Source organism: Chiloscyllium plagiosum, unplaced genomic scaffold (genome assembly GCF_037043375.1).
Source record: "Chiloscyllium plagiosum isolate Xiang-an unplaced genomic scaffold, Cpla_swu_hap1 HiC_scaffold_33, whole genome shotgun sequence".
Lineage (NCBI taxonomy): Eukaryota > Metazoa > Chordata > Chondrichthyes > Orectolobiformes > Hemiscylliidae > Chiloscyllium > Chiloscyllium plagiosum.
In genome coordinates this window covers 9,803,728-9,821,951 of record NW_028270171.1, presented here as the reverse complement: position 1 = coordinate 9,821,951, position 18,224 = coordinate 9,803,728, and the positions used below count along the sequence as shown (strand labels likewise).

Genomic DNA, 18,224 nt, shown 5'->3' with positions numbered 1-18,224 from the left:
ACTAGCTATGGAGCGCTGCTCTGAGTATATACTCCACAACCACCTGATGAAGGAGCAGCGCTCTGAAAGCTAGTGCTTCCAATTAAACCTGTTGGACTATAACCTGGTGTTGTGTGATTTTTAACTTTGTACACCCCAGTCCAACACTGGCATCTCCAAATCAAAGATACATCTGGCCTATCAGACGCAACATGGTACATTCTTATTTTTGCGCGAATTAGTGTCACAAAAATACAAAGATTCCCTTTTGTTTTCCAAAAGGAACGTCCCTTTTCTCCCCCACAGGAAAAATTTCCTTTTTAAGTCACCCAGTTTCAGCGATTGGATGCAATTTTGGAACGGGCACTGGAATACTCCCCTGCCCGAGTTAAATAAAGCTTTTTTCTTAATTCCCTCAGAGCCGTCCTCAAATACTCAGAGCTCCACCAAGAAACCTCAGAGACAAAACCGACTACAAGAACCTAAACATCATGCAACACGGACGGAGGGTAAGTGAGGGCCGGAGAGAAAACTACACCCCTCTTCAAGTGGAAGACGATTTGTCCATTTTATCCTTTTTTTTCTCTTTTTTCTTTAAGTTTTTAAAAATATATATATATATATATAGCAAGGAATTGACGAGCTCTACAATGGAGAAGCCCTTTGAAACACTGCAGGACAATTAGCCGCAGAATCCCAGAGTCCTGTACCTGATCTCCCTGCCTTGAAGATCCAAAGATGGAGACATGAATCAGATGGAGAGAGAGGTGAGTGGATGGCAAGATCAGCCTGTTGATAGCGACAACAGAAAAGCTCAGAAGGCTGGAGGGTGGAAATGATCGCAGGATTCATGCCCCCCCTCCCTCCCCCCCGGCTCCCCCTGCCATGATCAAGCATGTTAAAATGGCTTAGCTCCCTTTTATACATGTGCCAGCAGATTGAGTCTACGAGAAAGTGATTACAAAGGATTCAGATTCAGCTATATCCATTTCAAATGTGTCATCGCCCTCTCTCTCTCTCTCACACACACACACACACACAGGACTGGACGCCTGGTCCAACAGTAAGGACAGGATTGAGGGAACCCACCCCCCCCAAAAAAAAAATCAAAAACAGAAAGTGCTGGAGAAACTCAGCAGGTCTGGCAGCATCGGTGGAGAGAGAAACGGACTTAACATTTCGGGTCCAGTGACCCTTCTCCAGAACTCAGCTTTCTCTCCGCAATAGGAACCTAACACTTGTTTTTAACATATCAATGTTTGTGTTAACATTGTGTTGCGATGTACACCGGGAGCAGCTGGGACTTGAACCCAGGGGCTTCTGGCTCAGAGGTAGGTACACTACCACTTTGCCGCAAAAACCCCGGATTCATGCTTATTCATGGGAAGTAGGCAAGACCAAGCATTTGTTGCTCATCAGTCTCACTGTTGAACTGTGAGAGGCTTGCTCAGCCATTTCAAAGTCACCTATATCGCTGTGGGTCTGGAGTCACATGGAGGCCAGATCAGGTAAGGATTTCAGACTGCCTTCCCTGAAGGAGCTTTACTGATGGGGCTTCTTGAGAATTGATGATGGTTTCCTCCATTTCATCTGCAGCTATTTTAATTGAATCTAAATTCCACTGGTTCCCCAGGTAGGATTTGAATCCATGGTCTACTAATCCAGTGACATTAGCCACGATCCCTTGCACAACCCTTTCTGCCCTCGAGGTGGCGATGGTGAGCTGCCTGCTTCACCCTGTGCAGTGAGGCTGGTGTTGGAATAGGGATGTCAGTGGAGGAAAGTCCTATTGGATCCTAGCTACAACTCCCTGTACTAATAGATTGTGATCTGAACCAACTATTGCCCTTAGAGAGCAACAGGCACAGTGGGGAGAAGGAAGGAATACATGGATTGTATTCTCTACAAGATGGGTAATTTGGATAGACTCACTGCAACCGAATCATTTTAAAAATATCAAAAATGCCTGAAGAGGGGAAACTCCCCAATAGCATTGTGGGTCTTCCACAGCACATGGGCTGCAGCAGTTCAAGAGGACAGCTCACTACCACCACCTCCAGGACAACGAAGGAAAAACAATAAATACTGGCACAGCGCAGCGCCCACGAGCGAATAAAGTTCCTCCAAAGACACAGAATGAAGGGGGGATGTAACTCTAGCTTTCTGGTTCAATACAAATCGAAAAGATGTGGGCCACATTAGTTGAGGGGTTTCATCAGGAAGATATACACTACATACGCAAGGGAGGGGACAGAGGGAGGGCAGAGGTCAATTCCAATCTACCTGCTCAAAGGAAATAGGAGATGGACAATGAATGCAGGGCCAGCCACCAATATCCACATCCTAACAACATTTGTGAAACTTTGTTCATTAGAAAGGAGTTAAAAATCATACCCAGAGAATGGGCAAGTGGAATGGAGGGCTGGCTTTGGTTATAAGATGGCTGAGTATTGTTTGATGGGTTGAATTCTAACTGCAGTGCCTATATCACATGCACTATGGTTGCCAATAAAATCTAGGCCTCAATCAATTTTCTTCCAAACCAGGCCTCATCTTTCAGGCATGTCATGATCCCACTTCACCCGTGTTCATACTGCCCCATGTTTCTCTTCTGATGTTAACTCACATCCCTCAGTCTGACATGTGTGAATTTTTCGTTAATTGTACTGTTAAGGTTGCGGATAAACTGTTGGGAGAGGACTGATTAATTAAGAACCTTAATCGAGAGTCTGCTGGGAGAGTTGGGTGGATGGGCAATGCTGCATCCTGGAAATAAACCTTCAAAAAAAAAAATCACCTCTACCTCCACCTTCCACCCAGGCTCACGGCTCTGAGAGGAACTGCGGACAACACTAAGAACCAGTTTCCACGTTCACTCAGAATTCTACAGACGCAGTGGGCATCTCTGAGGGTCAAAGAGCCTTAATATGCTCCCTTTTTTGGTCTTCTTGATGGGTCATGGTACCGCAGGCAGTGCCAGTTCTTTAAGGTCATATCACACAGGGCCATTGCAACTGGGGAGGATAGAGCAGAGCAAGGTACTGTCCTCACCCTCCTTGTGTGATAGGGGTCATAGGACTGTACTTTAGAAATAGGAGCCCTGAACACTTCCCTTTTCACAACAGTGCAAGAATTACGAGCAGGAGTTGGCCATTCGACCCTTCAATCCTGCTCCCCCATTTGATCAGATTGCGGCTGATCTGATTGTGACTTGTTCCTGTTTGCCCTGAGGCTGCCTTGATAGTCACAAATCTGTCCATCTTTGCCTTAATGCGCTGACTCGGCCTCCACTGCTCTCTGCTACAGAGGTTTCCAAACATTGGTAATTCTCCGAGAGAAAACCTTCTTCCTCCACTTTATATAAACGGTGCCCTCTCGATCTAGAGTCCCTCCCCTAATACAGCAAGGGGAAACATCCTCTCCCAGTCTACTCTGTCAAGTCCCCTCAGAATTGTACATGTTTCAATAAGATCAGCTCTCCTCTCAAACTGCAACGTCTATGGGCTCCACCTGCACTATCTTCCCTTCCAGAGAGGGTGGTGTTCAAGTGAGATCTAGAAACTTGGTACAAACCAGAGCTTATTACTGATGCCTTCTGACTTGTGCAGTCTGGTAGAACATTCACACACCCGGAGACCTCTCAGTCTCAGCGTTCTACACAGACAATTTTCCATCTTCCTTCCCCAGCCCCTCATCCCTTGGCTCCTGGTCAATGGTCCCAGAGAATTTGAGAGCCTCTCCTTAAAAGAAGCATCATTCGTCCCTCGTCTCTATCCCACAAGGCCTGATGTTGCCATGCCCTACAGTGTTCAACAACAGGCCGAGGTCAGAGGTTAGACAACAGACGGAGCATGAAAGCGACATCCGGGAATAAAATGCAGAATAAACGTGGTGTACAACCTCCAGTGAGGGAGGCATTAGAAATTGACAGGAAATCCACTCATGGCTTTTTTCTTACTGACACTCAGGGCCAATGAGAGTTGAGGCTGTAAACACAAGAAATGCTCATAACCTTAGAGTGACTTGGAGAAAGATGGAGCTCCCTGGCCCTTTTCAGCACTGCCCTCTGGGAAAACAGAACCACATCATAAACCAAACCACAAAACATTCCTTAACCTCTGACCAAGTACTGTCGGTTCAGAGGTGACTCCAGAGAATCCATCCTGCCAACCTCATTTTATTTTTTGGGGGGGGGGGGGGGGGGGGTGAGGGGTGCTATCTGAATGCAGGGAAGAGTGTGTCGGTGATCCAGTGTAGCGGAGGGTGGGGGGGCACTGCAAGTCTGTATGTATGCCAGCGTTTCATGTCACCTCTTATATCAACTGCTTTAATGCCAACTTGCACCACTCTAGATTCCATAATGTTAATCCTGCTCTCACCTCATCAAACACAGTTCACCCTGCCCCCTCAGTGGAAGTGCTGCAGTGTGACAGACTCCATTTGTTGGGAATACTGACTGCACAGTGGGAATGTGAAAACAAGTACAAAGCATCTCACCTCAAAGACACAGACTGATGGACCACCTCAGGTTTGCACCTGACTCACTGTACACTACAGTATGAGCTGACAGTCTGTGGTGTTTTAAAGGTCTCTTCCTGGTTTATAGTGACTTCCTTTAACATTCTTCCTATAAGACTGTGCATGGTAACATTACTGATGGAAAACTATCTGGCCAAGACAGTATGGTCAACCTCCTGCAGATTCTGTTGATACATGTGTAAGGTTGTGTGTGTTTCCTCTGTGTGTATGTGAGTGTATGCATGTGAGTGTGTGTGCGCATGTGATTGTGTCTGTACCACTGTGCGTGCATGTGTGTGTGCGCGCGCTTGCACGCAGTGGTGTGTGTGGGTGTGTGTGTGCGCAAGGGTGAATGTGTTTGTGGTGTGTGGGTAGGTGTGTCCGGGTGTGTGTGTGTGTTGCCATGTGTGTGCGTACGCACGCACGCAGTGGTGTGTGCAGGGGTGTGTGAGTGGGTGTGTTGCTGTGTGTGTGTGTTTGTGTGTGTGGATGCATGTGTGTGGGTATGCGCGGTTATGTACGTGTGGGGTATGTTTGCATGTGTGTGCATATATATGTGTGTGTAAGTGTGCGTGTGTGCATGTATATAGAGTGATAGATGAACACCTGACAGACTACACAACACACAGGAATATTCCCTGGAATTTAGAGAGTTAACGGGTTCAAAGTTTTCAAAAAGGACGGAGACTGAGAAACTATTCTTGCTGGGTTTGGGAGTCTAGAGTTGAAAAACTAGAGCCAGACCTTCAGGAGTGAAATGAGGACACACACACACAAACTCCTGCAAATGGGGCAACTTGAAGCTGGGTCACAGTCAAGTTTTAAAAATGAGACAGATTGATTTTCATTTCTCAAAGGCAGTAAGGGATATGGGGTAATGCCAGGCAAATGGAACCACAAGCAGAGGAACAGGCATGTGGGAATGTAGCGAACTTGCCTGTTCCTGTGGAGGTCACTGTGTGTGTGTGTGTGTGTGTGGGGAAAGGAGGGGTTCCTGGTGGTGGGAAGGGGCAGGTGAATTTTGCGATCACCTCGGAAAGTGAAGTGGGAGGGGGGGACGGAACGAAGATGCAGCGGCTTTGAGCTGACCCCCCCAGTCCCCGAGCATGCACACAGAGAGAGAGAGAGAGAGAGAGAGAGAGAGATGGATGGATGGTCAATGGTAACAATTCACACTGCGGAACAAAAGAGAGAGCAACTTCTACTGGGGGCTCGGAAAACACAATGGGAACAGCGGGAGGGGGGAGAAACCTCAGCTCTCCCCCCCGATGATACAATCTGTCCAGGTGGCAGTGAGTGGTCCTGTAACCTCTCTGGAGAATGGCGGACTCTTCCTCTTTCTCTGAAACTTTCGGTCGCTGATCAGAGCTGGTGTGGAGTCTTGGTAAAAACGGCTGTGCAGTGTTGGCTTTGTACAATCACCAGCTTCGTCACCTTCTGAAGTGAGTCTGTCAAGGGAGCGGGTGATGGCGGGGTAGGGGGGTGGGAGTGGGGGAGCCAGAGGGGAATTTGTTGGAGAAGGCAGGGTCGGGGGGAGGTTGAGGGGGTTCAGAGAGGGAGGATTGCAGGGCGGAGGCAGGGTGGGGGTGGGTGGTGGAGGGGAGAATTGGTTGTGGATGAGACCGGGGAGAGACCGGGAGGATGGAGGGAGGGAGGACGGAATGGGGAGTGATGGAGGGTGGATGGGGGTGGGGATGGAGGGAGGGATGCGGGAGTGTGTCACGAGAGGTGGTGGTGGGGTTGTCACGGGGGTGTGTCACGGGGGGTGGGGTGTGTGTCACTGGGGATGGGGGGGTGTCACGGGGGTGTGTCACCGGGGGTGGTGTGTGTTGCGGGGATGTGAGGAGTGTGTCACAGGGGTGGAGAGGCTGAGGCACGGAAGTGGGGTGTGTTGCGGGGGTGGGGGTGTGTCGTGGGGCTGGACGTGTGTCATGGGGGGTAGTGGGGGGGTGTCGCGGGGGAGGGGGTGTGTCACAGGGGAGGAGGTGTGTCGCGGGGGGTGGGGGTGTGTCACAGGAGGTAGTTGGGGGGTGTCACGGGGAGGGGGTGTGTAACGGGGAGGGGGTGTGTCACGGGGGGTGGGGGTGTATCACAGGGGGTAGTGGGTGGGTGTCACAGGGGGTAGTGGGGGTGTGTCACGGGGGTAGTGGGGGTGTCGCAGGGATGAGATGGGAGTGTGTCATAGAGGGTGGGGATGTGTCGGGGGGTGGAGGGGCTGTGTCACTGGGGTAGTGGGGATGTGTCACGGGGGGTGGGAGTGTGTCGTGGGGGGTGATAGAGGTGTGTCACGGGGGGTGGGTGGTGTCACAGGGGGTGGTGGGGGGGGTGTCGCGGGGGGTGGGAGTGTGTCGTGGGGGGTGATAGAGGTGTGTCACGGGGGGGTGGGTTGTGTCATAGGGGGTGGTGGAGGGTGTGTCACGGGGGGTGGTGGGGGGGTGTGTCGCGGGGGGTGGTGGTGGGGTGTCGTGTGGGGTGGTGGGGGGTGTGTCGCGGGGTGGTGAGGGTGTGTCACGGGGTGGGGGAGTGTCACGGGGGTGGTGGGGGGTCACGGTGGTTGTGGGGGTGTGTCGTGGGGGGTGGTGAGGGAGTGTCACGGGGGTGGTGAGGGAGTGTGTCACAGGGGGTGGTGGGGGGTGTCGCGGGGTGTGGTGTGGTGTGTCACAGGGATGTGTGTCACGGTAGGGGTGTGGATAGGGGTGTGTCCTAGGGGGTGAGGCGTGTGTCGTGGGGGCTGTGTCGCTGGATGTGTTGGGGTGTGTGTCGCGGGGGGTGTGTGTAGATGGGGGTGTGTCCTGGGGGTGGGATGTCGTGGGGTGTGGGTGTGTGTGTGTCGCAGGGTGTGGGGGGGGGGTGTATCGCGGGGTGTGTGTCGCTGGGGTGGGGTGTGTGTCCTGGGGGTGGGGTGTGTCCTGGGGGTGGGGTGTGTCCTGGGGGTGGGGAGTCCTATGCCAGGGGCGGCCCCTCTCTCTGCGATCACCTCTCGAGAAGCCGTTTCAATGCGCGCTCGATGTTCATCCGATGACCGACCCGGGTCACACCGAGGTCGACGTAGTCGTCCCTCTGCAGCGAGGGCAGGTGGCTGCCATCGATCTCGTTGTCCAGGAAGTGCTCCTTGTGTTCGCCCAGGTTCAGGTAATCCAGCCAATCGGCCACGTCGAACTTGGTCCAGAAAGCCAGGGGCTTGGCAGCGAAGGGCTTGTCGGGGGGCACAGGGGGCGGCGACTGGAAGCTGCTGGTGGGTGAGTGGGCCCGGCTACCGGGGGGGAAGCTGGCAAAGCTGTTCCCGACTGAAGTGGGGGCACTGTGTATGTCGTAGCCCATGGGGGGCGCAGGCTGTGCCACCGAGGGCAGGATGGGCAGTGAGGAGGGGCGCGGTGTGCCCGGGTTGACTCTGTGCTCAGTGGCCTGTGGCATGGAGGGACTGGGAGCTCTCCTCATGGGGGGCTTGATGTCAAACTCCACGGTCTTTGGGGGTTTCGGGCTGTGCTGGGGCGTCTTGGGCCAGTTCTGGAATGTGCTGCTCAGCGGGGCTTTCGGAGCTACGGCTCCCAGCATGGAATCGTCAGCAATCCTGCAGGAAAACGGAACAAGGAAACAAAAGGGGGGATCCATTAGCCGTGCTCCCATGTCATAGTCATACACAGCACAGGAACAGACCCTTCAGCCCAACCAGTCTATGCTGACCATAATCCCAAACTAAACTCGTCCCACCTGCCTGCCCATGTCCCTCCAAATATTTCCTATTCATGAACTTATCCAAACGTCTTTTAAACATTACAATTGTACCCACACCCACCATTTCCTCAGGAGGTTCATTCCACACATGAACCATCCTCTGTTAAAAAAATTGCCCCACATTTTTTTTATTAAATCTCTGTCCTCTCACCTTAAAAATGTGCCCCCTAGTCTTGATATGTCCTATCCTCAGAAGAAGACACCTACCATTCTTAGATAGGATTCAATCCTCACTTTCATAGAACGTTACAGCACAGTAAAGGCGTTTCGGCCCTCGATGTTTCACTGCCCTGTGGAACCGATCTGAAAGCCATCTAACCTACACTATTCCATTCTCGTCCATATGCCTATCCAATGACCATTTAAATGCCCTTAGATTAGATTACTTAGTGTGGAAACAGGCCCTTCGGCCCAACAAGTCCACACCGACCCGCCGAAGCACAACCCACCCATACCCCTACATTTACCCCTTACCTAACACTACGGGCAATTTAGCATGGCCAATTCACCTAACCTGCACATCTTTGGACTTTGGGAGGAAACCGGAGCACCCGGAGGAAACCACGCAGACACGGGGAGAATGTGCAAACTCTACACAGTCAGTCGCCTGAGACGGGAACTGAACCCGGGTCTCTGGCGCTGTGAGGCAGCAGTGCTAACCACTGTACCACCGTGCCGCCCACTCTACTGTTGGCGACTCTACTACCATAGCTGCAGGCAGTGCATTCCATACCCCTACTACTCTGAGTAAAGAAACTACCTCTAACATCTGTCCTATATCTATCACCCCTTAATTTAAAGCGATGTCCCCTCAGGCTAGCCATCACCATCCTAGTAAAAAGGCTCTCACTGTTCACCCGATCTAACCCTCCGATTATCTTGTATGTCTCAATTAAGTCACCTCTCCACCCTCTTCTCTCTAAAGAAAACAGCCTCAGTTCCCTCAACCTTTCCTCGTAAGACCTTCCTTCCATACCAGGCAACATCCTAGTAAATCTCCTCTGCACCCTTTCCAAAGCATCCACATCCTTCTTATAATGCGGTGACCAGAACTGTACACAATACTCCAAGTGCAGCCACACCAGAGATTTGTACAGCTGCAGCTTAACCAGCATGAAACTCTACCATTAAACACTAATACACCATATGCCTTCTTAATAACCCTATCAAGCTGGGTGGCAACTTTCAGGGATCTATGTACATGGACACTGAGATCTCTTTGCTCATCTACACTTCCAAGAATCTTACCATTAGCCCAGTACTCTGCATTCCTGTTACTCCTTCCAAAGTGAATCACCTCACACTTTTCCGCATTAAACTCCATTTGCCACCTCTCAGTCCAGCTCCTATTCATTCACTAGCAGTTCTGTTTTTGACCTTGTTAACAGAATCTACAGTAAAGATCCAAAAGGCACTGCCTATGAGTTTGGTGGAAGTGGGGACAGCCAAGGGGCTTCAAAAGGAAATTGGCTCTTAAGTGGCACGGTGGCTTAGTGGTTAGCACTGCTGCCTCACAGCGCAAGGGACCCAGGTTCAATTCCAGCCTCAGATGACTGGCTGTGTGGAGTTTGCATGTTCTCCCTGAGTATGTGTGGGTTTGCTCTGAGTGCTCCAATTTCCTCCCACAGTCCAAAGATGTGTAGGTAAGGGTGGATTGGCCGTGCTAAGTTACCCATAATGTTCAGGGATGTGTAGGTTAGGTGCATTAGTCAGTGGTAAATGTAAGATAATAGGGTGTGGCTGGGTTACTCTTCGGATGGTCAGTGTGGACTTGTTGTGCCAAATGCCCCCCTTTTTGCTCTTCAGGGATTCTATGACAATAGGGATTTGAGGGATGTACAACAAACGGCCTCCTCCTGTCCTGTGGAGGCGTGGTCACTGATATTCCCCATACTCCAGGACACAGTGTTGAGCCACCTACTTGACAACACAGAAACTCACTGGGCTCTTTCAGAGTCATTGCAGTGGGTCTGGAGTCTTGTGGAGGTCTGTCTGGGGTGAGGATAGCAGAGTCATAGAGATGCACAGCACGGAAACACATCCTTTGGTCCAACACATCCATGCCAACCAGCTGTCCCAACCTCATCTCGTCCCATTTGCCACACTTGGCCCATATTCCTCTAAACCCTTCTTATTCATATACCCATTCAGATGCCTCATAAATGCTGTAATTGTACCAGCCTCCACCACTTCCTCTGGCAGCTCATTCCATATACACACCATCCTCTGCATGAAAAAGTTGCTCCTTAGTCTCTTTTATATCTTTCCCCTCTCACCCTAAACCTATGCCCTCTCGTTCTGGACTCCCCCATCAGAGGAGAAAGACCTTGTCTATTTACCCTATCCATGCCCCTCCAAGATTTTAAAAACCTCAGTAAGGTCACCCCTTAGCCTCAGATGCTCCAGGGAAAACAGCCCCAGCCTATTCAGCCGCTCCCTATAGCTCAAATCCTCCAACCCTGGCAACATCCTTGTAAATATTTTCTGAACCTTTTCAAGTTTCACAGCATCCTTCTAATAGGAAGGAGACTAGAATTGCATGGAATATTCCAAAAATGGCCTAACCAATGTGCTCTACAGCTGCAACATAACCTCCCAACTCCTGTACTCAATACTCTGACCAATAAAGGAAAGCATACCAAACGCCTTCTTCACTATCCTATCTACCTGCGACTCCACTTTCAAGGAGCTATGAATCTGCACTCCAAGGTCTTGTTGTTCAGCAACACTCCCCAGGACCTTACCATTAAGTCTGCAAATCCTGCTCTCATTTGCTTTTCCAAAATGCAGCACCTCACATTTATCTAAATTAAGCTCCATCTGCCATGAGTTAGCTCGATTGGGGTTTTAATGATCTAGCATTTCCGCGGTCAGCAAGACTAATACTAGCTTTATCTACCAGAGTGGACGAGGAATCGAGAAAGACCCAGAATAATGCTTTATACAGGAGATAAACTTCTGCCTCTATAGCTGAGGGAATTAATGAATGCTTTTGTGCGTTTGTGTTGAAAAAAGGCACCCTGCTGGCCGTCAGCTGCAACCGCGGCAGGGAGACAGCTGACTCGTTGCAGAGGGGCAAGGGTGTGTGCCAATGCGTCCTGAAAGCGTTGTCGCGTTTTCAGCTCATCTGTGTTGCTGTGGCCCGCGTGCTGGTGAATGCGCACTCTTTCCAAAAAGCAGCTGAGGGAATTAATTAAATACTAAATGCCTCAGTGACGATGACCACAAAACTACCAGCTTATTAGAATCATAGAATCCCTATAGTGTGGAAGCAGGCCATTTGGCCCATCGAGTCCACTCTGACCCTCCCAAGAATATCCCAACCAGACACCCCCCCCCCCCCCCCCCCCCCCACCCACCTTATCCTTGTAGCTAACTCACCTAGCCTGCACCTCCCTGAACACTATGGGGCAATTTCCCATAGCCAATCCACCCGAACCTGCACATCTTTGGACTGTGGGAGGAAACTGGAGCACCCGGAGGGAACCCACACAGACATGGGGTAAATGTGCAAACTCCACACAGACAGTCACCCGAGGCTGGAATTGAACTCGGGTCCCTGATTGTAAAAACCCATCGGATTCTTTTTTTTAAAAAAGATTCCTTCATGAGATGTCAGTGTTGCGGGCTAGCCTGGTACGTATTACCCATGCCTAATTGCCCACAGGGCAGTTAAGAGTCAGCCACATTGCTGTGGGTTTGGAGTCACATGTAGGTCAGACCAGGTAAGGATGGTTCCCTTCCCTAAGGGACATTAGTGAACCAGATGGGGTTTACAATAATTGATACTGGTTACAAGGTCACCATTAGACAGGCTTATTACCCCAAAATTCACTGAATTCAAATGTTACAGTGTGCCATGGTGGGATTTGAATGCACAACTTTAACCGAGATGCCTGGTTCAGTAATGTCCTCCAGGGAAAGAAATGCCATCGTTGCCTGGTCTGGCCTCCACGTTACTGCAAACCCACAGCGATGTGGCCGTCACTTACCAAGGCTGCAAAGTATCACTCAGTTCAAAGGTCAGTTACATCGGAACGGACGGCAAACTTTGGCCGACACTCACATCGCAGGAATACATCAGAAAGATAATTGCTACTTATTAATTTCTCTCAATTTAAAGTTTCCAGTTGCTTCTGAGCTTTGAATGTGCATCATTCAATCGTACATCACTGTTCCTGGATTATTGGTTACCCAGATTATCCTCTCTGAACAGGTTTTTTTTTAATTCACTCACAGGATGAGGGTATCGCTGGCTAAGTCAGTTATTATTATCCATCCGTAATTGCCCACAGGGCATTACGAGTCAACCTGTGGGTCTTGAGTCACATGTAGGCCAGAACTGGTAAGGATGGCAGTTTCCTTCTCTAAAGGGTGTTATAGAGTCATAGAGATGTACAGCACGGAAACAGACCCTTCAGTCCAACCCATCCATGCCGACCAGATATCCCAACACAATCTAGTCCCATCTGCCAGCACCTGGTCCATATCCCTCCAAACCCTTCCTATTCATATACCCATCCAGATGCCTCTTAAATGTTGCAATTGTACCAGCCTCCACCAGTTCCTCTGGCAGCTCATTCCACATCCGTACCACCCTCTGTGTGAAAAAGTTGCCCCGTAGGTCTCTTTTATATCTTTCCCCTCTCACCCTAAACCTATGCCCTCTAGTTCTGGACTCCCTGACCCCAGGGAAAAGACTTTGCCTATTTACCCTATCCATGCCCCTCATAAGTTTGTAAACCTCTATAAGGTCACCCCTCAGCCTCCAACGCTCCGGGAAACACAGCCCCACCTGTTCAGCCTCCCCCTTTGGCTCCAATCCTCCAACCCTGGCAACATCCTTGTAGATCTTTTCTGAACCCTTTCAAGTTTCACAACATCTTTCCGATAGGAAGGAGACCCAGAATTGCACGCAATATTCCAACAGTGGCCTAACCAATGTCCTGTACAGCCACAACATGACCTCCCAACTCCTGTACTCAATACCCTGACCAACAAAGGAAAGCATCGGCATTAGTGATCCTGACAATTGGAAATGGTTTCACGGTCATCATTATACAAAGTTACAAATCACACAACACCAGGTTATCGTCCAACAGGCTAATTTTAAATCACAAGCTTTCGGAGCAATGCCCCTTCATAAGGTTCACTTATGATCTCAAATGAGTTGGACTGTAGCCTGGCGTTGTGGGGGACCTTCTCCATGCCAGACCAACACCTCCACATCATGATATTTTGGTGAATTAAGGGGTTGATGAAAGGGCACCAGGACAGCAATGTTGGACAGCCGGAGTGGAGTTACATATTAGTCACCATCTTGAGAAACAGCACGACGGAAACAGAGGGGCCGAATGGCCTGCGGACCAAATTACCTGTGTCGGAGGAGCACGGGTTTGGAGGCCGTCGGGGGTCCCACGGAGTCGGGCTGGCGGCTCCAGGAGGTGCCGCTCATCTGCTGGAGTTTGGAGCTGAGCTCACTGATGATGCTGGCTTTCATCGACGCCATGTTGGAGGCCTGGCCGGTGTGTGGAGCCTCCTCCCACATGGACGGGGGCACGTGGCGCTCCAACGGGCAGGGGGCGGGCTCGGAGGGGGGTGGCGGCTGGGCCGTGGGGGGCAGGAAGGGGGGCCCGGGCGCCGACTGGGGGGGAGGGAGCGGGACGGTGGAGGAGACGGTGCTGGTGCTGGTGGTGGTGGTGGGGTCCCTCAAAGGGCCCGGCCCCCTCCCCATCAGGGGAGGAGGGCGGCCTCTGACCCGGGAGGCGAAGGGGGGCTTGTCGGCGAAGGCGTGGCCGTCCAGGTAGGCAATGTAGGTGTCGAGCAGCTCGTTGCCCTCCGAGGACAGACCCGAGAGGCTGGAGAAGGTGGAGACGCTGCTAATGGTCTCCAGGTGGTGGTCGCTGCCGCTGCGGCTGTCCACCTCCTCGATGCCCGAGTCGCCCACGTTGTCCAGGAGGGTCTCGGCCGATGGCGCCCGGCTGCTCCCGGAGCCCAGAGCGCCCCCCTCGCCGCTGATGCCGCAGTCCATGTGGTTCTCCTTGCTGGCGGGCGCCTGTGTTAGCGTTGCCACCTCGCTGTCGTACGAGGTCAGGCTGGAACCCGTCGAGTCGACCGTGGGCAGGCTGCCAGCCTCCGCGGGGGCAGGTCCGGCGGCGGAGGAGGAAGAGGCTGGGGGAGGGGGTGGCGGGGGCGGGGGAGGTGGCGGCGGGGGAGGGGGAGGCGGGGGAGGGGGAGGGGGCACCTCGGAGCTGTCGAAGCTGTTGGAGAACTCCAGTGGCGGAGGCAGGGGATCACTGAAGACAAACTCCTCCTCGGTGTCGATGGAGGGGGCCGGCGGGGGGAGGACTGTCAGGGGCAGGGCCTGGGGATCCGGGAGGGGTGGCCGCGGAGGGGGAGGGGGAAGGGGCGCGCTCTCCACAAAGCGCACCCGGTACTCGGCCTGCCCTTCGGCCTCCGCCCTGGGCAGGGGCCTCGCCTCGGCCTCCTCCGTCTTCTGAGCCCGGAGGGGTGGGGGAGGGGGGCGCACTGCACCCCCGGTCTCTTTCCTCTGGCCAGCCCGGGGCTTGGGCCCCATCGCCGCCGCGGAGGAGACCGAAGGCTCAAGCTCCGGCTCCCGGGGCTGCTCCTTGAGTGAGCGCTCACGGGCCGCCAGTGCCAGGCCGAGGGGAGACTCCGGGTCCAGGAGTTTACCGGTCAGTGGGTGGACAAAGGCCATGGTCCTTGGGGCGAAACTAAAGCCGGGGCCTGGGGCTGCCGGGCCGGGCCTCTTGGTGGCCTGGGCCTCGTAGGCCAGGCCGCGATCAGCGTAGGCCGAAGCATGAGTCCCCCGCCCGGCCGATGCCATGATGTTCATGAAGGCCTCGGCGCTGTTGAACATTCCCTCGTCGATGGATTTGGAGTGGGTGAGGCGAGGCGCGCTCTCGCCCTGCTCCTCCGCCACGTCTGTGGACAGGAAGGCTGCGGATTTGCGGCGGGCCTCCATGTAGCGCTCCCGGTCGCGCCTGGCAGCCCCCACAATGGCCGCCCCGAACTGGCTGGTGAAGTCCAGGCTGTCGCGGGCCTGAGGGGGCGCTGGCGGCGGGGGAGGGGGTGGGGGAGCTGGAGGCTCCCCTCCGGCCTCGGCCTCCATACTGCTCCCCTGGCTGCTGCGACCGCTGCTGCTGGTTGATGGGGCCTTGATGATGATGGTGGGGATGGGGATGGAGCAGGTCTTGTCCTGTTGCTGTTGTTGTTGTTGTTGTTGTTGCTGCTGCTGCTCATCCTCCACCTTCGATTGCTTGACCAGCAGCCCCTTCCGCCGCACGGGCTTGGCGGGCACAAACATGGCAGTGTTCACCACCCTGGCCGTGGGGTTGCTGAAGCGGCTCTCGGTGGCCTGTGCCCTCCGACCCCGGGCGTTCGGCTGCGAAGTGGAGGAGGAAGACGATGACCCCCCTCCCCCGCCGCTCCCAGCACCCCCTGCTCCGGCCAGTTGGTCCGAGTCTTGCCGGTAAACCCCCGCCTTGTCCCTCTTGTGCCGCTCCTTCAGCTCCACCTTTCCCGTCTCCGCCAGCTCGTGCCGCAGGCTGGCATAGATCTTGGCAGCGTCGGCGGTGCCCGCGGGGTTGAAGGTCGAGCGTGCGGCGGAGGCAGGGCCGGAGGAGTGGGGTGGGGGAGGGGGACCGGAGCGGGGCTGGGGCAGGTTGAACGGTGGGTCGGGGGGAGCGGTGGTGGGAGGAGGAGGGATCTCATCAGCGCTCGGCACAGAGAGGCTGCGGGCGAACTTGAATGACGGCGGAACCAGGAACTGCTTCTCCTCCTCAGGGGCACCTACAGGGAGACATGGCACACAGCAAAGTCAACACATGGACCAGCAGACTGCCACGCCCAATGGGACGCCAAGTAAATGACCAGTCGGGCAAATGTAACAATCACCGGGGGGCTGGGAGGGTAGCCCCGGCGCCATGTGAAGGCAGAATCTGTCTGCGTAACATACTTCAGGTCACACCATTAATATCACAAAAATCACGTCACACAATCATCTCCAAACAGGGAGTAACAGGTGGGTACAGTACTGAGGGGGACAGGTCTGTCCCTGTATAACACTGGGGTACAGTACTGAGGGGGACAGGTCTGTCCCTGTATAACACTGGGGTACAGTACTGGTGGGGACAGGTCTGTCACTGTATAACACTGGGGTACAGTACTGGTGGGGACAGGTCTGTCCCTGTATAACACTGGGGTACAGTACTGGTGGGGACAGGTCTGTCCCTGTATAACACTGGGGTACAGTACTGAGGGGGACAGGTCTGTCCGTGTAATAACACTGGGGTACAGTACCGAGGGGGCCAGGTCTGTCCCTGTATAACACTGGGGTACAGTACTAAGGGGGACAGGTCTGTCACTGTATAACGTTGGGGTACAGTACTGAGGGGGCCAGGTCTGTCCCTGTATAACACTGGGGTACAGTACTGAGGGGGATAGGTCTGTCCCTGTATAACACTGGGGTACAGTACTGAGGGGGACAGGTCTGTCCCTGTATAACACTGGGGTACAGTACTAAGGGGGACAGGTCTGTCACTGTATAACACTGGGGTACAGTACCGAGGGGGCCAGGTCTGTCACTGTATAACACTGGGGTACAGTACTGAGGGGGATAGGTCTGTCCCTGTATAACACTGGGGTACAGTACTGAGGGGGACAGGTCTGTCACTGTATAACACAGGGGTACAGTACCGAGGGGGCCAGGTCTGTCACTGTATAACACTGGGGTACAGAACCGAGGGGGACAGCTCTGTCGCTGTATAACACTGGGGTACAGTACTGAGGGGGACAGGTCTGTCCCTGTATAACACTGGGGTACAGTACTGAGGGGGACAGGTCTGTCCCTGTATAAGACTGGGGTTCAGTACCGGGTGGGGACAGGTCTGTCGCTGTATAACACTGGAATACAGTACTGAGGGGGGCAGGACTGTCCCTGTATAACACTGGGGTACAGTACTGATACGGACAGGTCTGTCTCTGTATAACACTGGGGTACAGTACTGAGGGGGACAAGTCTGTTGCTGTATAACACTGGGGTACAGTACTGATGGGGACAGGTCTGTCCCTGTATAACACTGGGGTACAGTACTGGTGGGGACAGGTCTGTCCCTGTATAACACTGCAATACAGTACTGGTGGGGACAGGACTGTCCCTGTATAACACTGGGGTACAGTACTGAGGGGGACAGGTCTGTCGCTGTATAACACTGGGGTACAGCACTGATGGGGACAGGACTGTCCCTGTATAACACTGGGGTACAGTACTGATGGGGACAGGTCTGTCAGTGTATAACACTGGGGTACAGTTCTGGTGGGGAGAGCTCTGTCGCTGTAAAACACTGGGGAACAGTACTGAGGGGGACAGGTCTGTCGCTGTATAACACTGGGGTACAGTACTGAGGGGGACAGGTCTGTCCCTGTATAACACTGGGGTACAGTACTGGTGGGGACTAGTCTGTCACTGTATAACACTGGGGTACAGTACTGAGGGGGACAGGTCTGTCGCTGTATAACACTGGGGTACAGTACTGAGGGGGACAGGTCTGTCCCTGTATAACACTGGGGTACAGTACTGGTGGGGACTAGTCTGTCGCTGTATAACACTGGGGTACAGTACTGGTGGGGACAGGTCTGTCACTGTATAACACTGGGGTACAGTACTGGTGGGGACAGGTCTGTCACTGTATAACACTGGGGTATAGTACTGGTGTGGACAGGTCTGTTGCTGTATAACACTGTGCTACAGGATTGGTGGAGACAGGTCTGTTGCTGTATAACACTGGGGTACAGTACTGGTGGGTGACAGCTCTGTCGCTGTATTAAACTGGGGTACAGTACTGGTGGGGACAGGTCTGTCGCTGTATAACAGTGGGTTACAGTACTGAGTGGGACAGGTCTGACACTGTATAACACTGGGGTACAGTACTGTGGGGGACAGGTCTGTCGCTGTATAACACAGGGGTACA

The 18,224-nt window shown here is 53.3% G+C and overlaps 1 protein-coding gene across 4 annotated transcripts in view; it reads right to left on the bottom strand.

The window, feature by feature from the left end:
• Positions 1 to 7,217: 7,217 nt before the first annotated feature.
• The window catches only part of shank1 (SH3 and multiple ankyrin repeat domains 1), a 534,917-nt gene continuing 523,910 nt past the window's right edge, over positions 7,218 to 18,224 (bottom strand). For all 4 annotated transcript variants that reach the window (XM_087978262.1, XM_087978261.1, XM_087978264.1 and 1 more), the window contains 2 exons: positions 13,608 to 16,044; positions 7,218 to 8,068 (listed from right to left, as the gene is read on the bottom strand). In XM_087978262.1, coding sequence (XP_087834388.1) covers positions 7,471 to 8,068; positions 13,608 to 16,044 — 3,035 coding nt within the window. In that variant the 3' untranslated portion in view covers positions 7,218 to 7,470. The remainder of the gene's footprint in view (positions 8,069 to 13,607; positions 16,045 to 18,224) is intronic.